This window comes from Amia ocellicauda, chromosome 5 (assembly GCF_036373705.1).
Source record: "Amia ocellicauda isolate fAmiCal2 chromosome 5, fAmiCal2.hap1, whole genome shotgun sequence".
Lineage (NCBI taxonomy): Eukaryota > Metazoa > Chordata > Actinopteri > Amiiformes > Amiidae > Amia > Amia ocellicauda.
This window is the reverse complement of record NC_089854.1, coordinates 2232480-2257947: the sequence shown is the minus strand read 5'-3', so window position 1 is coordinate 2257947 and position 25468 is coordinate 2232480. Positions and strand designations below refer to the sequence as shown.

Here is a 25468-nt window from a genome sequence, read left to right as displayed (position 1 = left end):
CATTCTTCTCCAAACCGGCTGATGGACATTTCAGCAACAAATTTCTTTGGTTTAGCGATTGTGCCTCTTTTCTCATTCGTTTTTATTTTTCTTATATTCGGTCCTGATAGTTTTTGTCTCTTAGACATTATAGCAAATTGTTTCAAATCTCTATAGCTTACTTTAGCAAAACTTATATCCACTAGTAGTAGCTAGCTAATGTTAGCAGGCTAGGTTAGGCTACTACCTTAATCACTAATCGTCTTCGTCACACAGACATAAAAAACAAAACAATAATTTCATTGGCAGATTCATTTTTATTACTGTTTCACAATTCAATAATCCCATATAAACAGCAGTCAAATTGCTGACATAAGCGGCTGCCTAATCTTGCCTAATGGGAGGGCCGGCCCTGCAGCTGTTGGCTCTGTATTAGACAAGTGTCTAAAAGCTGCATGAATAGATTAATAGATTAATAATACCCCTGTGATAATCATAATCATATTTTTTGTGGGTGTTGGAATATGTTGAGGGTGAGCCTATCTGTTTCTGTGTCTGTAAAGTAAACCATTTTACAAAATGTAGAGTTTGTAGTGAATTTTCAGGGTTTCAGGGTTTAGTAAAATGCAGTCTTGGGTCATAGAAATACAGCGTTGTGCTTATTTCTGTCTGCTGTGCGTGTTTCCTGACTGATTGCATTTGTCACTATGTCATTTGCAGATTACTCCTAGATCCAAACAAGAAGTCATATAAATCATTTTATGAAACTTACAATGTGCAGTAAAATACCATTTTTGGTTATCATATCCTTGCAATGTGGTCCCTATTTCTGTGTTTCATGCTTGCAGTTGTCTAACTTTATTTATAATAAACACTTATACATTTTCTCCCTTTATTTATATTAGACACTTCTAATATTGGTTATAACTTTGAAAGAAGAATGTTAATTCAAGCCAACAGTGAAAGACTTAACACAATGTATATGGACTGTGTTGGAAATGTTATGGAATGACATTACTCCGTACAGGCCAGTGTTTCTTTCTGTCTAATATTGGTGTTGTGAACCAGAAATTAATGATTACAAGTATCTATACATCATTTTTATGAGTCTTTTTCTACTTCTGACTATGTTCCATGTTGTAAAATGCTTGTTTGTCACAATAAAGTCACCATCGTGTGTGTGTGTGTGTGTATTTATTAATTCTATACATTTGAGCATGAACAAATTAACAAATTATATATATATATATATATATATATATAATTCAGCAGTTTAGTTCTATATATATATTATTTTATACATTTGAGTATTGACAAATGGTGCTTCACTGTGTCTCTAAGAAAAGTGTTGAACTTGTCTTTAGTGTCTATTGATAAATATAACAAAGAGATATAGCTATATATGTGTGTTTGTGTGTGTCTGCTAGTATATATACACATATATATGTAATGAAATGAAATGAAATGCGATATATTCTTAAATATGATATATGTTAAGTCTACTTTTGAACATTCACTAATGTAACAAAAATAATTACAGGGCTGGTCAAAATATACATATATCATTCTATACATTTCAGTGGTGAACTTGTCTTTAGTGTCTATTGTTTGTGTGTGTGTGTATATATATGTAATGAAATGCAATATATTAAAATTAAGTCTATACATTTCTTAATTAATTGTTTCTCATCTTTTTATTTTGCTAACACAGTATCATCCTAAGCTTAATCATAAAACATATAACCTAAAAAAAAAAAAAAAAGCACAGATTAACCTCTTAAACATTACACCCCCACACCAACAGGGTGGGGTAGTGGGGACCTGTTGTCAAGATGACCTTGTTCCCTACCAGGATGGCTGCCCCTTTACCAATATGGCTGACTGGGGAGGTTCAAAGGGCAACCGGGGTTAAGGTAAGACTTCCAGTCTACGTGCACCGGGGGGGCGGGACTTGAAGAAAAGTGACATTTTCACTATTAAGGACTACAGAAGGATGACCAATTGGAAATCACGATTCCTGGCTGGTCTCAGTCTATGCATTTCATATTTGATTTATTTTTTGGGGGATTTTTTTTCAGTCTATGGTGGAGGAGGGCGATGTTTTGAACACCCCCAGAGGCGGAGCCGGATATCTGGGAGCCGCAGAGGCCGGGGGTCAGTCCGTGCAGTCTGAGGCCCCGTCGCCGTGCGGGGCCAGGTGGGCGGTCTGCCGTTTCCCGTAGCGAAGCCCGAAGGAGTTCCAGTTGTAAGAGGACAGGTTCTTCTCCCGCTTCTCGGCCGGGGGCTGCGTCCTCTCGTGTGCCTGCCAGCCCCTCCTGGAGAGCCCGGCCCCAAACAGCAGCCTGGCCAGCGCGGAGGGGGTCTCTCTGGAGGCCGGACTCTGGGTGGAGCTCAACCCTGGTGGAGACATGGTGCCCAGTTCCCTCAGGACATCCTGCACTGTGAGGTCTCTCCTGTGCCCTGGATTGGAAGGAGAGAGCTGAGATATTAAATCAGTTACAGCTTAGGGAGAGGGTTTAAGCAATGCATAGACCAATTCATGAGCACCGTTCAAGAACAATCCAGAATGGAGCTAGGAATCCTTCATTTTTATTAAAGTGGACCTACATGGTAGCTGTTAAACCTTTTTCCCTTGCGCTCCCTGTCTGCTGTGACATGCCCTGCTGACCTTCAATGAACTGGAATCAAACCCTCGTCTCAACTGGGACCAGCTCAGTCTGCTGACCTGGCCTGGGCACCTCAGTCTGGGACGAGGCAGCAGGAAAGGGCAACAGCTGACATTTGATTGAGTGAAAAATATCCCGAGATCTGTCACACAGTGTCAAGACCACGGCAAGAAAGACAGCCACTCCTCTCCTGCTCTTCCCATGTCTACCTGGTGTCTGAGAGGAGACAGGCTCACCTGAAGCGATGGCCTGGTGGGCCTGCGGGCGCTCAGAACGGGCCTGTCCTGGCTGGGCCGTCACCATCAGCGTGATCAGTGGCAGCAGCAGCAGCAGCATCGTGGCTTCGGTGGGCTGCCTGAGCAAGACGGGTTTCTGCGATTGGCTGCTTCTGTCTCCTGGTCACCAGCTTGCTTCTGAAATCAAATAGAGACAAATGAAGAATGCAACATATGTGCACTGCAGTTAGTACATTTCATCTCCAATGAAAGCCGTGGCACAGTACTGGGAAACTGTTTTACATTTTTGGGGTCTTGTTAAAAGCAAGATGGAATTGAAGTGGGGCTCCCTGTCTGTTTCCCTCTCGGTCTTGAGACAGTTTTGAGTGTGCCCTGCAAAGACACGCTTGTGGCACACTTCTCCCAAGAAACACCCAAGTACGACTACTACTACAATGTATCCAACGTGACGAACATAATCATTTAAATAGAGTTAAGCAAAATTAATTAATAATTTGTTAGAAGTATGGATAGTATGCTGTGTGGAATACAGCCCCTGTGTGTCCCTCTTGTTTCCAGGCTTTTTGTTTTGTTGTTAGAAGTTGCTGCTCGTTTTGCAGACTGAGGGTTCAGACCTAGTTTTTAATCTGCGTTTCTCGGTGAAGCACACCACGACTCCCACGGCATGTGAAAAGCTGTCAGGGTGAAGTGAGCCCCAACCACAGAATAATCTGATGATCAGAGAAAACCCTTTTTACTTTAAAAAAATGTAACTTTAATAAATGGCCTTATTTGTTCCACTTGTGATGTCAATGGTGAACTCTTCCTGAGTGCTGTTTCTTACCAGCGCAGCAAGAAAATTGTTTCAATTGCAATTGTCTTATATTTATAACAAAACAATGCATTAGCCTATATATTAGAAAGGTATTATAACGTAGTTTATGGATAGTTACAGTCTTTCAAAAATGCGACAGTTGGACTTTAAATGGGCATTTAAAATCCTGTTATGTGGGGAAAGGAGGTCTATCTGCCCATATCTTAAGCTTCTCTGTTTCCCGGATTTCATATAGCCCTATATATGAAAGCATGTTGCCCACACGTGTAAGAGGTGGTGGGTTAACCCCCCTCCGGGCCATTCCCAGGGAGCCGGAGATGAGAGTGGCCGCAGTCCCAGTGACGGCGTTGGGCCGCCTGGGAGGGGGCGGGAAAGGTCGGGATCGATAATCTGGAGCTGACAGAGTCAGCCCATGAAAGGGACTCGTTGACACCGGCATCCCCCCGCAGAACGCACTTCAAAGAGCCGAACGTCAGCAGAGCGGAGATCAGTGACTCCTGCACCCCCGTCAGTCGCCCAGTCACCGCGTCCCTGAGCCTGTCAAGTGGGTACCAGAGCTGGAGGGGATACGGAGGAAAGACACTGCAGGTGAAAAACAGAGCTGGTGCTGCTTGTACGAGTTCTGAACTGAATCATTTCCGAAGTCTTGGTCTATGGCACAGTACAGCACACAGGAGAGAATTTAATTAAACCCATTCTCAATTAATCAATTAATTAATTAACATTGGTAAAGTATCACAAACCTAAATGACCCATTAATCAGATCAGTCACAGGTAGATTTTCTTAAGATATCTGACAAGTTAATATTATCACTTATTAAAGAGCAGACACCCCTGTCCAAAGCGACTACACAATATACATATTTCTAGAAACACAGTAGAGCAAAAGGAATATAAAAATGCACTAATAGGAGCAAAATGCACTAAGAGCAAGTACAGAACCCAGGTCATGATTAGACCAGATAACCGTTACAAACGCGATAGTAGGAAGGGCCACAGTAGGGAGCATCAATAATAATTACTACTGATAATCTCATATCAACTCTCAATTTCACTCAATTTCCATTTTACCAAGACTGCTGCCAGAAACCTACACTAATCCGGGACACCCATCTCCCCCTACGCAGTGCATCATAAATAGACATGTGGCCACACACCGGAAGGAACTTTAAAGAACACAAAAAGATAAAGAAAAAGAGAAGAGAAGACAGATGCCAACAGTTCACAGCGAACCACTCACCGTGCTCTGGCTGTGCTGGCATGTGGAGATGTCTCTCAGTGGCCGGCGTTGTCAGTCTCAGGCGGTCGTCGCAGCTCGGGGTATCTGTCCACGGGCTGGGCTGGTGTCTGATCTCCTGTCCGAGGCAGCCCTTATATCTCTCCAGCATGCTTGCGTCACACTTCCCCGAACCCCACTGCCCTCCCCTGGTCCTCTCTGTCCCCTCTCCCTCTCCCTCTCTCATGCCCCTTTGCCCACCTTCCTCAATCAGACAGTCATCTGCCCCTGGGTCTTCATTTCCTCGCTCCAGATTGGCAAAATTCCTGCGATTTGTGTCTCTGAATGGATCTAAATCAGCTTTTTTAATTCCTCGCCCAGATGAACAATGCAGTGGAGTGCAGGCTATTCCAGCGCTCATTTAAAGAAAAGAAGAAGGAGGGGAACAAAATTGATATGGCCTTGGGACGGATACACAATACCAGCCGGTGGGGGGGCACAATTAGCTATAATCCAGCAACAATAAAGTAGGTTAGAGATCTTTTTTTATATAACGCTGCATCCAGTTCAAACTACTCAGTGACGGTTCACTCTGTCTGGGGGTGAAAACAGGTTTAAATCTTCATCTATGATATTGTGCCGCAGCTACGCAATGAGAGAGAGAAATAAATTAATTTAATTTATCTTTTTCTTAATCAAATTCAAATGAACAAAGTCTGCTCTTCAATCCAAACAGAGCACATTGAGATTTATTCTTCCTTTGAGCTCGAAAGCCCGTGACCCTGGAGAGATATTGTCATGTCCTGTTCAAATACTGTCTGCTATTATGAACTAAGAAATAATCATCCAGATTTCAGCAAAAAGTATTAATTAAGATCAAAACGAAATGTCAAACTGTATTCAATTGGAGACACTGACAAATTATAGAAACCTTTAGCTGGTGTGTGTGTTGGTGTGTATGTAATGAAATCGGAAACACGCACAAGTACGGTGCACCACACTGTGCAGTTCAATTTGTTAAGCTGGACTGTGTGTGCAGTGCAGTTTGACATATTGTCACACAGGTGTCCAATTTCCTTTTTTAAATAGTTTTTTTTGTGTGTGTGTGTGGAGCTTCAGTCTTTATCGCAGGATGACGTAACAAACCAGACACACATACTCACTGAGCCACAGTCGACTGACATCAATCTGAGCTGTGTTGGTGACCCCAGACTATTCCTATTTACGCCAGAGTCTCCCCGGGGTGGCGTCGAGGCATGAATCAGACTCACTCCCAGACCAGAGGCGCCATAAAAAACAGGCTCTTTAATTATCAATAACAAACTAGGGGATTAAAACCTGTCTGCCTTGAAGAGGAAATGCCTACTTGGGGCCGTTCTCCAAGCCTTTCTGTCCTATATCTCTGCATGACGTCACCACAGCTCTTTAAAAATGCATGAGCTATAGACACCAGTGACCTATGAACAAGGAATGGATTTCTTTTTTGTTTAACAATACATTACATCCAAAAAGAATATATATTTTGATACAGACATTTAATTTGGATAGGAGTCAAATTGCAGATTAGAAATGTCGAAGAGGGGTACGTCCCAAAACAGCCTCCAGTTTGGTCCTTCTAATCCCGGTCTTGATGGTACGGTTCCTGATATCAGCCAGTCTTCTTCAGCCACACAGTCCAGACATACTTGTCATGACAGTAACGCACGCTGGTGTCTCTCTCAGCAGTCCATGAATATTCAGAAATAGTGCATGTCTGGATCCATTAGAACCTCAAAGTAATAATAATGTGTGAGCAAATCCTGACACTGCAACAGATCAAAGTCTCTGACCTTCTGTCACTGCAAATTACTTCCTGGTTCAGACCATGGTGTTACTGCTTCCTGAAAGCTTAGTGAAAAGCTAGAGAGAGAGAGAGAGAGAGAGAGAGAGAGAGAGAGAGAGAGCGAGCAGGAGAGATAGGGACATCCTTACAATGTTGCAGTCCAAGTTCAGTTTCTTAAGAATGAGTCATTTGTAACCTTTTGGAAACCATATTTTTGCTAGGCAAGAAAAACAAAGTGTTCACAATGTACAACATTCATAGTATTACGATGATCACTGTCTTACCGAGTTCATGAAGGGGATGTTTATGAAGGACCCAAGAAAGCCGAACACCACGGGGAAAAAGCTCCTGGTAACCCCAAAACCAGACAATTACTTTAAACGCCAGAGGAAAACAAAGACTTCATGTGATTCAAGTACAATCAAGGACAACCCATCAGTCATCTTATTTTCAATACTCATTACAAAGGAATGATAACAAAAAACACCTTACTCAAACAGGTCTAATTCCCAAAAGCCCTGTCACACAGCCGGACGCATGATCCCCAAAGTGGACTGGAGGTGCTACACTCAACCGAACCCCCTCCCTCTCCCTCCCCGGCCTCCTCCGCACTGGTCCTCTCACCTAAACAGCAGCACGAAGCCGTAGGCCTCAACTGCCATGCCGATGATGGGCCAGCGCAGCAGCACCAAGGCCACGCCACCCAGGAAGAAGGTGGAGGCTCGGAGCTTCTGCCGCTGGAAGAAGAACTGGAAGGTTCTCCTCAGGCCAATGATCACAGCCAGGCCACTCAGGAACAGGACCTGTGCCAGGGGTTGCAGCCGGGGTTAACCTTGCTAAAGTTGAACCGGCGGGTTACTGGTGCCATAGCACTTGTTCTCCAGCCCGCACCTCCGCACATTACCACCTAGTGAAACTCAGAGGGAGCTACTCGTGCCGTAATTCAACGGAATGGAAGATCTGTTACAGAACAAGTCTGGAGTACCAGGCCTGACCATCCTTTACGGCACAGCTGCTCGGGGCTCATATACTTTGGCTGACAAGAGGAGAGATGCCTGCCAGGGCTTCCTATTGTGGCCGCCCCAAATAAAACTCTGGCCACAATAAAGGGGGAGCGCTGTACCAAAAGCCCACTCACAAACACATCTACAGGATAAAAACTACAGGCCATGGTATCCTGACAGATCAGAGGCTGAGGAAAATGTAAACACACACTGGGATATACACTCACCTAAAGGATTATTAGGAACACCTGTTCAATTTCTCATTAATGCAATTATCTAACCAACCAATCACATGGCAGTTGCTTCAATGCATTTAGGGGTGTGGTCCTGGTCAAGACAATCTCCTGAACTCCAAACTGAATGTCTGAATGGGAAAGAAAGGTGATTTAAGCAATTTTGAGCGTGGCATGGTTGTTGGTGCCAGACGGTCCGGTCTGAGTATTTCACAATCTGCTCAGTTACTGGGATTTTCACGCACAACCTTTTCTAGGGTTTACAAAGAATGGTGTGAAAAGGGAAAAACATCCAGTATGCGGCAGTCCTGTGGGCGAAAATGCCTTGTTGATGCTAGAGGTCAGAGGAGAATGGGCCGACTGATTCAAGCTGATAGAAGAGCAACTTTGACTGAAATAACCACTCGTTACAACCGAGGTATGCAGCAAAGCATTTGTGAAGCCACAACACGTACAACCTTGAGGCGGATGGGCTACAACAGCAGAAGACCCCACCGGGTACCACTCATCTCCACTACAGATAGGAAAAAGAGGCTACAATTTGCACAAGCTCACCAAAATTGGACAGTTGAAGACTGGAAAAATGTTGGCTGGTCTGATGAGTCTCGATTTCTGTTGAGATTCAGATGGTAGAGTCAGGATTTGGCGTAAACAGAATGAGAACATGGATCCATCATGCCTTGTTACCACTGTGCAGGCTGGTGGTGGTGGTGTAATGGTGTGGGGGATGTTTTCTTGGCACACTTTAGGCCCCTTAGTGCCAATTTGGCATCGTTTAAATGCCATGGCCTACCTGAGCATTGTTTCTGACCATGTCCATCCCTTTATGACCACCATGTACCCATCCTCTGATGGCTACTTCCAGCAGGATAATGCACCATGTCACAAAGGTCGAATCATTTCAAATTGGTTTCTTGAACATGACAATGAGTTCACTGTACTAAACTGGCCCCCACACTCACCAGATCTCAACCCAATAGAGCATCTTTGGGATGTGGTGGAACGGGAGCTTCGTGCCCTGGATGTGCATCCCACAAATCTCCATCAACTGCAAGATGCTATCCTATCAATATGGGCCAACATTTCTAAAGAATGCTTTCAGCACCTTGTTGAATCAATGCCATGTAGAATTAAGGCAGTTCTGAAGGCGAAAGGGGTTCAAACACAGTATTAGTATGGTGTTCCTAATAATCCTTTAGGTGAGTGTACATGACCCTGTTATTAGAAATGAAGTTGACAAAGACCCGGTTATTCAAGCCGGGTCACAAAGAAACCAGGTGTAGAATCAACAAGGATTTGTTTCTCGGAGGAAAACTTCATAAGACTCCTTAGAGTGTCATTATTCATTGATTTGACATCCAGATTTTGTTGAATGGGACTTGGGTGGTGTTGACATCGGTGGTGTTGTGTGTGCGCGTGTGCGTGTGCCTGTGTGTATTTCAGTAGCCGTAAGGAGAGACTCACATTTCCAAATGCCAACAGGACGGAGTCAAAGTACAGCAACACCCCGAACATGATAAAGAAGAGGCCGAACCCCGTGAGGCCCACACCCACCTCTGGAAGGACAGTGACAGTGACAGAGACAGAGAGAGAGAGAGAGAGAGAGAGGACAATCACACTTCAATGACTGATTGATTACTAAAATCTCTGTTTGGTTGTCAGTGTTAGTATTGTAATAATAATAATAATAGATGCTGTCCTATTCATTCCTAACTCTGAAACATCTTAGAAATAAAAAACTAGGGCTATGGCTTAGTCTACACACAAACAACCACCAGACCAGCGCCTCCCTGTAATATCCAACATTTTAAAATCTGTCAAGGAAACACTCTGTTCTTATATCTCTGCAATTAAGCAAGGAGGCGAGAACATGGGCAGCCGACATTGTCAACTGCTGCTTCTCTCTCTCTCTCTCAGGTAACAGTAGATGTTTCACTTTGACAGATTAGACATAAATAATCCTGTCAAACAGTAAGTAATACTGGAGATCTCGCCCCACATCCAGGTGCTAAAGTTCAGTCTAAACACCCAAATCTTGCCCCTAAAACCCTGAACTCACTCTGAAAATCTGTGACCTCGATCATGGTGCCCTCCTGATGCTCGGCAGGGCCGGAGTGCCGGTATCCCACAAATCCCTGCTCCTGCACTCTGCTCTTTGATCTTCACTGTCATCAACAGCCCAGATAATAATTAACTAGGCCTCAAGTACGACCGCTCACGTCTTAAAGGAGAAAACACCAAGTTTCATAAAAACATCAGAGACGACATGTCAGCATCATCTTTACCTCGTTCAGAACCATTTTCTTTTACTCTGACTACCTTCCCTACCCTTCCAAGTTTTAAAATATATCTTGTGAGCCTACAGGATGTGATTCAATTATTATTTTTATGATAAGTAAATAACATAGGACCACACAGGTCATTGTGAGAAAAGAACACAAAGAACCAATAATAAACTAATAATAACATTTCTGATCACTGTGTGTTACAATAATAGCCCTTATGTCAGACTGGCATGTTAGCAAACTATGTGATGTGTAGGGTAAGTGCTTTATAATGAGCTTCTTAATTTAGCATACTTTTTCCAGAGGCAAATGTGAACCAAATGCCTTTTTTTGCGTCTATACGGCGCCCCCTTGTGTTTCAGTAGAGCAGTAACATTCCTGATCATATCATCATACAAAGGAAAAACAGGCACTTGTCCATTTGTTTCAAATACATTTTATTGGCGTTTTAAATTATTCTCTTTGTGAAACAGACTCGTGTTGACAAAGCGCAGCACAGCTTGCGTTTCAAATTGAAACCCTCTTTTATTTTTATTTTCTTACATTTTTGTTTTTGCAGTATTGCCGACAGCGCAGGGTTACAGTCAGGATGTTCACTCGGCACTGCAACTGACCCATTGCTACAGCAGCGCTCAGAAAGACTAGCGTAGTGTCCTCTAGTCACTCTCTCTCCTCTTCGAACAGGTAATCTCAGTACAGCGCCTTGCCACATTAAAACCAGTGCCCCGAGATATGCAAGGAGTATCTAACGCCTGCATTGTCAATTTCAGTCTGTTTCATGTAAGCTGCACAGGGCCAAGTGGACAGTTACTGATGTGTTGTTGTCTGCTCCCTTGTGTGCTTGGTGTAGTGTCGCATCCATGTTCTCGGTGTCTCAAGGGCTGCTCGTTCTAATGTGGAAGGGCCCTGCATATATTTTGGCAGTGTTATTCATCCTATTCGCAAAATAATAACTAACAAAAATAACAGTAACGAGAATTAGCCATTATTTTGGTGGAAAACAGTGCTGGATTCCCTTCGAAGCATCTAAACAAAACAAACAGAACAAAATACATTTGCTTTATTGCAAGAACAAGGGATTCTTAAAGCAAGCCTGTTTAATTTTCTTTTTCTTTTGCATAGTTCAAGCAGTTTTTTTTATCATTTCCCCCGAACAGCAACAAATAACACGTTTGTCTATATAACTCACTATAAGACAAAGATCGTCAGATAATAGTCGACTGACTAACAGATGCTCATAGATTAAGACAGTAAAACAGTTATTGTTTCAGTTGCATCAGACAACCTATTAATTCTGTTATGGAGCCTATTTCTATTTGATTTACAGCATACGTTTAATTCTGATCATACGGTACGCGTGTGATTGAAGAGAAGGGACAAAGATGGGAGACATCTTGAATTATAGTGGAAATATATATATAGCGATGTGCAGAAAACTGGAGGCTGGTTATAGTCGGCTAAATGTAACGCTTTTCAAACTGCAGTGTCTGTGTTAAGAGACATGACACAGTATATTATAACTGTCCCCCGTCTATCAGACTTTGAGAGAGAGATGAAAGTGTCTTTTACTATCTTGCCGTGAATGTAATCCATCCTCCTGCAGTCAGGGTAACTTTAGCCACGCTGTGCGAACCCCGGTGTTGATTTGTAGAATCGGCTCGGACACATTCATGTTATTAATCTGAACCTGTTCCATCTCTTTGCTTCATAGACTTTGTGCTCTGCTGCTGGGGATTGTTAAAACCGCTTCAGCCGTACTCTTGAGTTTGTTTTTCGCTTATTCATAGACGCAACTTCACCTGAGTTTTCACAGCTGACTTTCCTCACATAAAGACAGGCCGCTGGGCCAACAACTCACTCGACACAAGGAGGGACGCCACAGCCTTTGACAACTATTCAGACCGAGATAAAACTGAAATGAACAAATTCTCACTGGAGGTGTTCATAAACCCCCAGAACCAGTTTCCTCACCGTGAAACAATGCAGGCGGGACACACACATGTCCTGTGATAGTTCCCAGTGGATGAACATATTGACTGGTGGAGAGTCTGAATATTAAAACACACCCTCAAACGAACACAACCATAATAAGGAGTTCATCAGGTTTTTTCTGTACGTACGCCAAGACACTTCCAAACACATAAGAGTAATCTGCCACGTGGGCAAACATGACATAAGAGCACTGACCAAACGCGTTGTTTACAGATTTGAGTGCCTTACTGTGTGTTGAGGGTGTGTTGATCCACACATAGCAGGGTCACAAGGCTAAGAAGAAAAGGCCAAACGTGAGCCAAGGGTGTACGAACTGTCAAGGGTATATAAACACATGGGGGTAGAAGTGTCGGCCACAGAAACACAGAAAGGAAAGAGCAAACAAATGACCGGATATTGCATAGTAAAAGAAAATTCAAAGATACCAAGTATGGAGAGAGGAACAGTGAATGTGTAAAGCAGCTAATACTGTCCTAATCGCGGCCGCAGTGGCAGTAAATTAGGGTGAAGCCCCTTCCTGTTTCAGTCTGTCGAGTCTCTGGTTTTTGGAAAGCAATACATTCAATTGAATGTATGAGTCAGTGTGTCTGTGGTCAATACATCACCAACTCCTCACGCTCCTCAATCAAATCATAATCGAGCTTTATAAAGTCTGTGTTCATCGGTCCAAACTTGGTCGCCGTCACCCCCCAAAAACAAACAAATAAAAAAGTAAAACAGCAACAGTGACCCAGACAAAACCACCGTAAAGATATAATTTATTTTTTGGTCTTCAGATTCAGCACTCAATCCACAGTTGCTCGGGGGGAGTTCGGGAGGGCCTATGAGCCTGTCCCACGAGTCATTCTATCATGTGCAAATGTAAAGCTTGGAAATTCATACAAATTCTTTCATGTAAACTTTGTGTCTGAGAAGCTCAGAAAGCGAAGCTGAATAAAACGTCACTATGAGATAAAAAATAATTTTCTATGCACCATTTAATGGTAAAAATATAATTGAAATTAAACTCAAGATATGATTGTTTAAATTCATCTAGCAATGGAGAGAGACAGAATGTAACAGGGTTGTAAAATTACACAAGGACTGGGGTTAGAGGTTAGGATCCATTGCTTCAAGTGGCTTTATTGCAAGTTGTTCGCCCACCTCAACCTCAGGTGTTTCAACTAGCAAACGTCAAATACTAAGGTCACTTTAATTCTTTACGTTTTATTTGATTTTGGTTTCTGTCACAATTACAAAACCGTCCCTGCGTGGGAATATCCCGCTGTGTAAGACCAGGACAGCTTTCGATGCTCTCAGGTGCGCTTAGTATATCGTTATCGTCAGTTACAAGGTCTAAATGTTCTTCGCGGAGAAAAACAAAAACAGAAAAACAACAAATAAACAACAGTGCTGGCAGATACAGGACTGCAAAGTTGGATGAAGGTCACGTCTTGTTTTGATGGAAGCTTTGAAAGACATCGGAGTGTGCAGGCGACTCCTGGCCGAGGCGTGAGCGGGGTTGTGTGCGACAGGTCTGCGCTCATGCAAGCACTGCGGACTCCAGTGGTGCCCCACGGATGCGGCCGAACCCGGGGCTGCTGGCGAGTCCAGAACCAGCAGGTCCTCCCTCGTCTCCCTCACGGCAGGATGATGATGAAGGCAACGCTCAGGTCCCACTCCAATCCAAACAGACGGTCGAGATAACAGACTATCTCCTAATGTGTGTTTGTGTGAATATAGATTTATTTATTTTTAATTAAAAGAAAAGTTTTCACGTCTACTTTGCAACTTTGGTTCTTGAGCTTCCGTCAGGTACCGCCTCGAACCCGGGATATTGCCAAATATCCACAGAATCCCCTAAAATAACTTCCCCTCACCCTCAGCACGCTTACTTGGTCATATTCATTCGTAGCCCAGTGTAAAAAAATTATAATAATAACGTAACAAAACAACTGCCTGATTAAAAGGCAGAACCCATAAGTCCATCCGGATCCATCCTTTGTTAGAATCTGAGTAACGGCGCCCACATTCCAGTTCCACCGATACAAACGACGGCCAGACATGCAGAATTGGTACCGACTTCGGTACAACAGTTTTGGGTGCCTTCCGAGAATCTTGAACGAGTAGTCCCTCTCCAGTTCCTGCTTCGTCTCCGGTGCAGTCTTGTCCTGACCAGGTGATCGGCAATCAGTCGATAATGTAACATTGGAAGCTGTGGTTAGTGGGAGCGCCCCCTAGTGTTTGGAGGCCAGTAGAGACCGTTTCGGCCTCTATCTCTGATTGGTTCCAGTGTCTTCTGTGTCTCACAGGGTCTCGGGCTCCCAGGCGACTTTTCATAGTCTCTCGCAGGCGTAAAATAACTGAATGAAAAAATATACTCTATGGGGAAATCCTTTATCTCTTTCTTCCGTAAGCCCTCAGAACATCGCTCCGTGGAACTTCACCGCCGCCAGGGCCTGAGCTGGAGAGAGGGAAGAGAGAAGGAGAGAATGAAGAGAGAGGAAACTATAGTACCTGGATGGCTGACTGACTTATTTTATGTTTCCTTTCTCTAAAGATATTTAGCTCTTTAAATTCGCAGGGGTCACATCTTTACACAAGCAGAGCCAGTGCATTTATGATGAGAAAACTCAAGTGGTAAACTGTAAACCTCTCCTTGAATCAGGACAATACACTGCAGTAAAAATGCATGTTAGTTGGCTTTCTTTTCCTTTAACACTTAACCCTGCAAACCTTGAAATGTTCGGGGCTCCACCCACAACTCAGAAACGGGCTCAGTTATAATATATTTAACTATTTTACTCGCTCATGTTCCTGAGACTTGAGACATGTGGAACACAGCCTTGTGAAATGTGGCGACTGCCAATGCTCGCCTCGTAAAACAATTTATTTTGAATCATTTTTGTTCTGCTTCTTGTGAATTCCTTCTAGGGGGAACTGAAAACGAGATCTGGAGTATTTCTGCTTCTCTGTGTTTGTAAGTGGCAGGCCTGGAAAAACAACACTGCCCGCAACACACTGGTTTGCGGAGAGTCCATTTTTTGACGTCCAACTTTTTTTTTTGCAGAAACTCCCTAATGAATGTGTCTCTGCTTAAAAATAAAAATAAACTGAAAGAAACCATTTGCAGCCGTGCTTTCATTACCGAAGCCAGTCACTGTGGTCTGCTATGATTTACAGTGTCATTCTGGTGGGGAAAATAAGTTTATGACAGTGGCTTCCTTATGGTTGCTATCAGGACGAGGTAAGAAAGCGTTTCCAGGTTTTCTAAATCGCACAATTAAAATGTTAGCTGCATTTTCTTCACCGCCAAAAAGGGTCGTGAAATTTTGGTTGGCGGCATACCAATTGGGGTTTCTGGTAATGTAAAGTAATGATCTCTATACCTACTCATGCCACCATATCTGGATTTGTAACACGTCTGAATATTTCCTCAGCTGTTCTGAGAGTTTCTCTCGATGTCACGGTTCACCACTTTAATGAACCGGAACGGCGAACCAGGTGACAGTGAAGTCAAATTCATTCGAAGCAGGCCCCAGATGTTTGTTTTAAAAGCCAACCCCGGTAAAACATAGGAAATAGCGCAACAACATGACAGCGCTCTCAATTTTCCTTGTTCATTTCTTCTCGCTATTGTTTTGCTAGGGTGTAAGGTTTGTAAGAACATTTAGAAAGTGCTTCATCCAGACAGGACGTGAGAGAAAGCTTTGCAATAATGGACTATTGTCTTGCGGGAGTCAGAAAAACAATGTGGAAATTAATGTGTCTATTAGTTTGAGTCACACCAGCTTGCATGTCTCTATAAACTCCATTTTATTTATTTATTTGTTTTTTAATTCAAAGCTGTGTGGTTTTGCTCCAATGGGGAAAGGAACGAAAAAACAGGTTGCTATTGCCAAGCATGAAAAATGTATTGTTTGGCAACTATACACAACCTACAGTTTAAGTTTTAAAGTTAAAGGAAAGGTTTAAAATGTAACGGAGCACTTACAATAAGTGGATTATTAAAAAGGTTGTGGATATCAATAACCACATTACAGGAAAATAAAAAACACAAAGCATAATAAAAACAAATATAAAACACTACATTTAAGTCACCAAAACCAGAGACCCTCTTCCTTAGTTTCCTGTCTGAGGTGCGCTGTGTGAGGACGTGTGAGGACAGGCGGCGCGGTGGGGGGGCAGCAGCGGACGTGGCTGTGAGGTGGGCGGGACTCACCTGCAGACTCAGACCTTCATGAAGTGGGAGGAGTCGGAGAGGTCGGCGGAGGGGGGAGGGGCCAGGTCAGTCGGGGAGGCAGGAGGGCTGGGGGGGGCGCACTGGGCTGGGATGGGATGGGATGGCGTGACGTCCCAACAAAGGAAAAAGAAAAAGTAAATCAAAAGGAAAGAAAAGGCTCGTTTCAACCAAACACAGTGGCGCGGTTTCAGTACCACGACGGGTCAGTGCAGGGGTAGGATAAGCGCAGACGGTGCAGGGTTAGAAGACTCTTAATGCGCTTTAATTAAAGACATACATGGCCTTGATTCCCAAAAGAAACGAGAAAGGATGAAATGAGGGAAATGTATGTTGGAGAAAGTGGAGTCTTGTTTTCGTGTCTTTTCTTTTCAAGCAGTACTTGTACAATATCACTCGAAACCCCTGAGGCGATGCCGTGCATTTGAACGATCTGAGATGCTACACTGACAATCTGTGTGGGTCACTTTTAAATGGCAGACGACAACAACAGAAGCCTGTTCCCTCTCACAAAGCACAGGCAATCAAATAACTAGTGACCTCGGGACAGAAACGGGAAGAAACCAGTTGGTGTGTCAACAATCGCAGGGTTCACTTCGGTGTCGCGTCCTGAACTGGCTGCTGAGCAGATCCGGGAGGTGGTGAATAACTTAAAGACAACAAACACAGCTAACCGCACTTGTTCACCGACACTCCTGATTGCCAGCGGTACACCGGAACTCCAGGAATGCGCAAAGCGCCAGCTAAGGGGAAACTGATCGGAGGTGTCCATGTGTGACTGGCCACCCGGGCCTCCTCACCTGAGAGCAGTCTGCTGCGGCGCGAGGCCTCGGCGGCGAGGGCACACGAGATCTCGATCCGCTTCTCCTGCTCCTGCAGCTGCTGCTCCGTGTCCCCGTGCGCCTCCGCCGGGCCGTCCAGCAGCGGGACGATATTCTGCATGCTGTGAGAGAGAGAGAGAGAGAAAGAGAGAGAGAGAGAGAGAGAGAGAGAGAAAGAGATATAAAGACCTGGCCTCTAAAAACATCTACAGCTGACACGGAGGATGCTTGGAGAATTTAATGGTCCAAACAGTGCAGATGTAAAATTAATATGTTAAGTAATTCGTGAGGCGTGTTTTTATATATACATTTCATTAACTACCTTATTTTGCCACTCAAACACTCGTAAGCCCAGATTAAACCTCCCCGACTTCAAGACACTTCTGGCATCTTCCCAAGTTCCCATGAAGAGCTGGGTTTTGGAGTTTGCAACTGGAGGGTGGCTCAAAGTTTTGATTTATTTTAGGTCTTAGATCAATTCCCGTAGGAGGGAATGTGATGTGGACGCCCATTCAAACATTAAGCTCTCAGTTCCTTTAATGAGACGTTGCACGTCTCAGCGGCATGCTCTCCGAGCTCTTTCAGAGTAAATGACATACTTTGACTTCGCGATGAGCGTCTTGATCCTCTCCACCTTCTTCTGCTTCTCTCTGACCTCCTCCGGGCTGAGCGGCGCCTCGGGCTCAGCATCCAGGTAACGCTCCGGAATCAAAACCTTGTCCGGAGCCAGCAGCTGCGGAGAGAGATTCAGAGATGGGCTGCGTTTTCACCGCGCAAAGAGAACTGAATTCGGATTTAGAAAAACGGACCGCTGTCATAATCAGCTAGCATCTAACGTGGAATAGATTTAAAAAACCAAACGTTACTGAATTTGCTCATCTGATTTTATTTTATGTAGCTTTCCTTTATTTTAAGATACACCAAACAGGGCCATTTCATTGGACTGATTGGGACATTCAGAACAGCAGCCCCACCTCTTTGCCGATGTCCAGGTCATAGTGCTCGGGCTCGATCTGCAGGCGCCGGAGCCGTGCGATCTCCTGTCGCGGTGACTCCACGCCCTCCCCCCGCACGGCCGCCTCCAGGTCTTTGATGTCGACCTCGTGAGCCGTCAGCCTTCTGCGCACCTGGATGGGAAAGACGCACCAATCACAGGGAGGCCACCGGAAGGGATAACCACTGGTGATGACCCGAGGAACACCACCCACTGCTCATTCATTGGTCAGGAACTGGAGGCAGGAACCTCTATGGGACTTTCTCCAGGGAAAAGACAAGAGCCGGCCAATCAGGGAAGGGCAAGAGAGGGAGTCCACCAACTGGGGAAGGGCCACAAGGAAATGTGTCTAGACTATGATGACCACGGGTAGGCAGCCGTGTGGGGAGGGCACCAGAGGCCTGAACACACGGACTGCACTGGTCATCAGACTCGGGGAAAAGCCAGAGGAGGGCAGATTTATTAGCCACTGCTGCCACATCTGGTCACAGCATCCTCTGGTCCTTGAATGCCTGCCCCACTGAGTGAGACCTGCTCCCAGCTGATTGGAGATCTGCCTATGGTGCGTGCAAGCTGGAGTCGTACCACTCTGTAGTTGACCGTGGACTTGAAGCCGTCGATCTGCTGCCCACTGGACAACTGGAGGCTGCGTCTCTTGTCCCGCATGGAGCTGCTCTGGTTCCTCTTGATCCTCTCGTTCTGCTCCTCAACGGTCATCTTGGACTTCACCTCGGCCGAGAACACCGCGCTTTTCGGGCGTTCCTGGGGGGTCAGGGGATAACTCTGGGTTAGAAATGAACCCTTGTCTGGTTTCGGATCAGTCCCGACTGTGACGGGTGCTTGTGCGCGACATTTAACCTCAAATGGACTTCAGAAACTGGACAACACGTAAGGCCTTGCTGACAGGCTGGCGAGTAAGACAACAACCTCAACACGAAGTCAAGCAAACGAGGCAAATAGTAGGACATCAGACTAAAACCCAACAACCCAAAACCTCTGCGGCCCATGTTTGCCTGTGCAGTAACACTACCCTTACCCTGGAAAGGTGGCCATTGGGCAGTTTACCAGAGGCACTCTTGCGGTCAGAATAGCTTATTTCGTCCTCAGCCGGGGATTTGGTCCTGGGGGGAACAACACCGACTAGAAGGAGGAGGGCGAGAGAGTAAATTAGACAACTAGAGCCCTTTAACTCCAAAGCCTAGGAGTTATCGGACATATATTATGTTAATGATCATGAGAAGGAAATAGGACAACTTTTCTACGTCACAGTTTGCATCTGTGGGTTTTAGATGAACAAAAGCAAAATACACTTTAAAAGGAGACTTAGCAGCAGAGAAACCTCACCCCCCACACAAGCACCTTTATTCTGATTGGCTTGCTGGTCTTGTTCACACTCCTGCCGCTCGATGCTATTGCTCCTGTCCCCGGTGAGGTGATCGGGTTGGTATCTGAATTTGTGCTGCAAGATAAAAAAAAATGAAATAAGACCTAACAGCTCAGGTGAGCCAGAGGACTACAATGTGAGTGTAAAGATTACACGGACTGCACTGCGGCATTATGGCCAACGCGAGAGCTAAACATTCACGAGCTAATCGAAACGTTGAAAGATCTTGGGAATTTTTACTATTCATCCAAAATTGGCACGTGGGCTCAGACAGCCGCAGGCACACCTCTGAGTGCCCAATTCACACCCACTATGCCAACAGTTACAGGGAGCTTTAAATGCTAAGTCCAGAGGGAGTGATGGCGCTGTAACAGGATCACCTGACACACTGTTACACTGAAACAATCTGGTGGCACCCAAGCGCAAGTCCAGATCTTCACACGGATCAAGCTGTTCCGACAGACAGAGCATGAGACGAGACTGGGCAACGCCACACAAGAGCGGGAGGACGGACAGACACAGACGCACAACACGATGGAGAGAGTAAGAGGGGAAAACGATGGGCCTCGAAGACTTCCTTACCTCTAGATATACCCTCGGTTTTCCCTTCACAAACATGGCTATCAGAGCTATTGGGCCTAAAACCCAGCGACAAGAGGGAACATTAAAAAGCACAGAATCCAACATCTTCCTTCTGCACTTTACTCTACAGATTACCGAATCCAAAGAGTAACTCTACGTTACTGATGTGCTGTTAGTACTTTTAAACATCTAAATCTAAAATAGAAGAGGCCTTAAAAACAGAGCCCTGAAATGTAATGTATGTCCTATCAGGCCAGTGCGAGATGAGAAGATGCCAGACCGTGTACGGAAATGCCCTCCGTCCAGATGCTGTTTTCAGGAAACAAATGATCGAAGAAACGAGAGGAAGAGGAGCACGGAGGGGAAGCGCACGGACAGAGAGGAGAGCCCTGAAATGCAGTGGGGGAGGAGGAAGATGAGTGAAAGGGTCAAGGTTAGGGAGGTTGGGGTAACAAAGGGCGTTTCAGCGTTTGCTGTGGCGACGGATCTCCAGTTGCTTGAGGGAGAGGGTGGGGGGCGTCCTGCTCTGTGGAGGGGGTACCTGTCTGCCGCGGTGAGACTCTTCGTCCTCGTCGTCCTCCTCCTCTCCGCTGTCAGGCCGCAGACCGACAGCACAGAGCCAGGGGCTGCTGTCGAAGGGCAAGGGGGGGACGGAGGGGGGGATGGTGGGGGGGGACTCCAAGGGGAGATAAGATTTGGGGAGTGGGGGCCTGGGGGGCCCAATGTCCTAAAGCAAGAGAGAGAGAGAGAGAGAGAGGGAGGGAGAGGGAGACAGAGGAAGCGAAAGAGAGGGAGAGCATAGAGAGAGAATTAGGAGGAGCGGGCCAAGCCAGAGAGCAGAGAAATGCTGAGAGGTTCGGAGGAATGGAAATCTGACCAAGCAGGGTCCGCACTGACTGCACAGAGTCAGAACTAACTTATCAATGAATAAATATATATAAAGTCCCATAAACCTCTTCTTTAATATATTTTATGTAATCTGATTTCATCTTTATTCTCAATGGATCGCCCTGACGTGCTTCGATTGTTCTCCTCATTCAAAGATTTGTTTCATTAAAATAAACCGTAGTTGAACGTTGGCTCAGCACGGCAACTTCTCTCCGCACTTATCAAAGGTTCCCATTAGAGGAGCTTTCCTCTCCACACAGGCAGCTTTATTTACCTCCTTACTCACAGCAGGAAGGGTAAAAAGCACAGGATGCGAGGAGATTAGGAACTATTATCATGCAAAGCCTTGAGCGAAAGAGAGAAAGCGAGGGAGCAATCGAGCGCTGCAGTGAACGGAGCAGTGAGTCGAGGACAGGGAGAGGGGAAACTCGGCCGGTCATCGTTCGACCCTCGCTGATTTCTTGTGCTTAACTGGGACCCTTCCAGGAGGAGCCCCCACATCTCAGCTCCACACGCTGGTTTCACTGACAGAACGTCTTCTAGCCGACACCCTAGGACTCCAGCGAATCCGCTTCCACAAATTGTTAAGATCGCTTCTTCCCGATGTCAACGAAAGCACTTCCTGTTTTACTGTCCCCCCATATTGGTCCCTTTCATGTCATTTGCGCACATCTTCCAGGGGCGTGGCCGCGGTCTGGACCGGGACCGGGCTCGGCACTCACCTCGATACTGACTGGCTTGGTGGGGGAGGCCTGGGACCCCGAGATGGGCGAGAAGGGGCTGATGGGGCTCGTTAAGCTCACAGAGCTCTCGGGACTGGCGGGGCTGTTTGTGCTGAAGGAGCCCGACGCTGCGCTGGTCACTGGAGGAGCAAGAGAGCGGGAGGGACAAGAAGAGGAGAAGTTAATGAACGCAGTGCACCACTGCCAAGGCAAGTGATTCAAACTGCTTAGAAAGGCTGAATTAGGCAGGAAGGCCTGTCTTTGCTAATACAAATGAGATACAGGTTCACAAGCTGGAGAACACAGTGGGTTTTATTTTTTTAAACTGGCAAATCCCCGTCTGTTCCTCTCTCAAAGACGTTCAACCCCTGCCACCAGAATCCTTCTATAACTTCTAGCACTCCTTTCTTCCTCTGAACCTCTATGCCCTCCCGCCTACTTCCAGACTTTCTAACTGTCCCCTCCCTTTCGCCTTGCCTGGTCCCAGCATGACCCTCAGTCCAGGCGAGCTTTTGGCCGTATCTGTCCCCCGGGACGGGTTGTTCTTGTGCAGCCCCTCCAGCACGTCCTGAATCCTCCAGAACTCCTTCTGCAGGTGCCGGTGCAGCAGCTCATTCTGCGGGGCGAGAGAAACACATCCCTGCAGTCACTCGAGGGTGAGCCATGCTCCCAGGCCTGGAAGAGTGCGCGTCGTTCTCGCAGCTGAAACACTTCAAAGAGATCCGTCGGCTACATTGATGTTACATAACCATTCTGAAGCAGATTCCGATGACAGAACTACAGGGGAGGTCAGTTTTCCTCGAGGGAAAGTCAACACCGCATGGACTCAGACGCCCCGCTGCTTGCTGCAAGACGACACTCGATACTGACGCACAGCCTTTCACTTCACAACGCATCCATCAGCTGGGAGCCCGTTCGTGCAAAGCGGCTGTCTATGGAGAGCAGATGCTATTCTCATTCTCAATACCACGCCTGCATTATTGATGGGGCGCAAACTCAAGCATGAAGAATAAAATTGAATTTAAGAAAAATAAAAAAAAGATGTTTGGCTGATGAATTAGTGATAAGGAATGCATAATTTAGGAGCTGTTGGTTAATTATTGATTTTGAAACCCTCTCCATTAGTTCCAGCAAAGGCTCAAGTTATTTAATTGAATTTAGAATACATTATCAGAGCCTTAATCCTATATCAGACAGCAATGGACCCAGATCTTAATATTTCATACTTTGAAACATTCAGAGAGTTTCTTTTTGGAAAACGTTCCAAGAAAAATCAGTTTAAAAATCCATTAAGAATCCAATTTACCGTGGTGTTTGGGCCACACATTTGTAACATATAGCTGAGCTCCGACTCAATCTGCAATTCAAAATAAGGAAACCAAAGGCGAATAGGAATAGCCTGGCCCAAACCCAGAGACTAAACTTTCAGACAGATGAAGAATACAAAATAAAATCAAACCAAACACGATTCTGACAGCACCCCCGCCGTCCGCTGTAATCCGGCTGCAACCACAGCCAACACCGCAGCACTAGTGAAGTGAAGTGTCCACGTACCTGACCGCCGGCGTTGAGCTGCTCCCAGAGGTCGCTGTGAACGGCGCTGACCTCATCCTCCTGGGCCTCGAACTCCAGCCTCGCAGAAGCCAGGGCCTGGGGGCACAACGACAGCGGGGTCACACTGAGGTCAGGCGGACCCTGAACACAGACACACCTCCAAACCAGCTCTACGCATTTCCCTCACCTCTGTTTCAGTCCACCGCAAAACAGCTCGGCCCTTTGCATTAGAAAAATGCGTAGACCTCTCAGCTGGGATATGATTTCCGTTATTGACATTATCATCATTATACAATATTTGAATACGATCACTGCTATACTTTGAGAATCTAGAGCTGAACTGGAGCCTAACATGACAATACGATCTCCTCTATGGTTCCTGCCCCCCCACGGCCCCTTACACTGGTGGCCTGTGACAGCTCCCCGCGGATGTTGATCAGCTGGTTCTGCAGGGACTCCTTCTTCACCTGCAGCTTCTCGGCCAGGGCCGGCTGGCTCCGGTACATCTCCAGCTCCTGGTGTGTGGCCACCAGCGCTCCCTCCAGGTTGTCCTGTGGACGGAGACGACACCAACCTCAGCCTCTCCAACACCAAGCCATTCTTCCTGTCTTCCAGGGCATGGATACTTAAAGCCAACAGTGCTGCTGGCGAGGGCCAATGTTTGCACCGCCCCGTTACCTTATCAACATGCAGACGCTGCACGGCCGCCTCTTGATCTTTCAGGACCCGGTTCTGCTCGCACAGTCGCCCCAGCAGCTTCTGTTACAGACAGACAGACAGAGAGGGGCAGACGGTTCAAGAGCAGGGCTCAAATTGTGCATTCCTCCATTCATAACCGCTCACAGCACTTCCCATAAAGACCGATACAGTGTTCTTTTTGCTTCGAAGAAGATGGCGGAGGGAATAGTACTGTGAGATGGCAAACACGGCGGACTTACATCGATCTCCATCTCGTTGGCCTTGAAAGCAGGGTGCATGTCTCTGTAGATGTCGTTATATGGAGACATGGGCTGTGATAGAAAAGAAAAGATTCTGAGATCTGCTGGTTCTGGGTCTCAGAGGAAACCACCCAGTCCTCAGTCTACATGAATAGTCAGCTAACCCACAGCGCTCTCACAACACTTCAGAGATGTCAGGTATGGCTTTAGTTATGACTGTACTGGAGCTCTTGTAGTGGTCTATTACTGTGGCCGTTAAGATTCAGTCAGGATATGTTCCTTTAATTCAGAGTTGTGACAGTAATCTGTAATACATTATAGATGTAATGCTGTAATGACATGGTACATATATTCTACATAATGTATTGTACTGCCAGAGAATTATAATATACTGTTATGTAACTACCAACAAGTAACTACAGTGAATATTTACTTTGACTTGAAAGAAACTTATATTCAATCGCTGTGCAGTAATCCAGTGAGGGTACAGTGCAGTATTGTCATGGAATGGATCTCACAAATATTACAAACAAAAACAAAACAGCTCAAACCAATATCTGAAAACCATGAAGGAAAAAAAGAGTTTGGTTTCAACAAGTTTTTTATTTCAGTTTTCTTCCAGTGTTTGTTTTAAAATCAGTGATCCAGGACCAGGCCTTTGCAGTAATAACATCATCCACCCACTTTCTCCTCCGGCCTCCCACACATGTGAGCTGCGGCAGCATTGAGAGGACACAGACAACATGGACAGCTGGGGGAACACAGAGCGACACGGAGCACAAGGAGCAGTGAGGGACGCAGGAGGTGAACGATGGGCAATGGGGTCACATGACAGCGCAAGGTGAATCATGGGGGAACCGGAGCACCAGGGTTTAACCTGGGATCATGCGGATCCGAGGAAAGGGCCATGGGGTCGAGGTGATAATCTAACATCTAACGGCAAGAGTCTGCATAGCTAGAGAGCTGGGAGAGAGGCAGGCTGTGTAGGGGATCTGAATTTTACACCCCACCTTCAGGAAGAAGATGGGATGCCATAACTATTTTGCAACTGTTAACATTATAGCAGTAATCATGTTTACATAATAGTCTTGGATCGCTTCAGAGGTCGATCATAAGCCA

General features: G+C 45.7%; 3 protein-coding genes across 15 annotated transcripts in view; all 3 read right to left on the bottom strand.

Annotated features, from left to right (window-relative positions):
• Positions 1 to 1658: 1658 nt before the first annotated feature.
• On the bottom strand, positions 1659 to 5112 carry kiss1 (KiSS-1 metastasis suppressor). Of its 2 annotated transcripts, XM_066703191.1 has the most exons (4): positions 4936 to 5112; positions 4152 to 4252; positions 2882 to 3058; positions 1659 to 2439 (listed from the first exon to the last, which is right to left on the bottom strand). In XM_066703191.1, exons 3-4 carry the CDS (start codon positions 2979 to 2981, stop codon positions 2135 to 2137), a joined length of 405 nt encoding a protein of 134 aa, XP_066559288.1. In that variant the 5' UTR covers positions 2982 to 3058; positions 4152 to 4252; positions 4936 to 5112; the 3' UTR covers positions 1659 to 2134. The 2 variants fall into 2 exon arrangements, with proteins under 2 accessions (XP_066559288.1, XP_066559289.1); XM_066703192.1 differs by lacking the exon at positions 4936 to 5112 and having other exon boundaries at positions 2882 to 4911.
• A 1085-nt stretch (positions 5113 to 6197) lies between these two features.
• Positions 6198 to 10121, bottom strand: golt1a (golgi transport 1A). The gene is made up of 5 exons (XM_066703193.1): positions 10030 to 10121; positions 9435 to 9526; positions 7358 to 7536; positions 7018 to 7081; positions 6198 to 6810 (listed from the first exon to the last, which is right to left on the bottom strand). Exons 1-5 carry the CDS (start codon positions 10052 to 10054, stop codon positions 6769 to 6771), a joined length of 402 nt encoding a protein of 133 aa, XP_066559290.1. The 5' UTR covers positions 10055 to 10121; the 3' UTR covers positions 6198 to 6768.
• Positions 10122 to 10675: 554 nt separating this feature from the next.
• plekha6 (pleckstrin homology domain containing, family A member 6) overlaps positions 10676 to 25468 on the bottom strand; it is a 108594-nt gene continuing 93801 nt past the window's right edge. For 11 of the 12 annotated variants that reach the window (XM_066703180.1, XM_066703181.1, XM_066703184.1 and 8 more), the window contains 14 exons: positions 24350 to 24421; positions 24090 to 24170; positions 23813 to 23962; positions 23412 to 23507; positions 22335 to 22473; positions 21858 to 21997; positions 19626 to 19740; positions 19318 to 19421; positions 18867 to 19043; positions 18262 to 18414; positions 17887 to 18020; positions 17267 to 17409; positions 16449 to 16554; positions 10676 to 14690 (listed from right to left, as the gene is read on the bottom strand). In XM_066703180.1, coding sequence (XP_066559277.1) covers positions 16457 to 16554; positions 17267 to 17409; positions 17887 to 18020; positions 18262 to 18414; positions 18867 to 19043; positions 19318 to 19421; positions 19626 to 19740; positions 21858 to 21997; positions 22335 to 22473; positions 23412 to 23507; positions 23813 to 23962; positions 24090 to 24170; positions 24350 to 24421 — 1602 coding nt within the window. In that variant the 3' untranslated portion in view covers positions 10676 to 14690; positions 16449 to 16456. The remainder of the gene's footprint in view (positions 14691 to 16448; positions 16555 to 17266; positions 17410 to 17886; positions 18021 to 18261; positions 18415 to 18866; positions 19044 to 19317; positions 19422 to 19625; positions 19741 to 21857; positions 21998 to 22334; positions 22474 to 23411; positions 23508 to 23812; positions 23963 to 24089; positions 24171 to 24349; positions 24422 to 25468) is intronic. The other variant, XM_066703179.1, reaches the window with a different exon arrangement.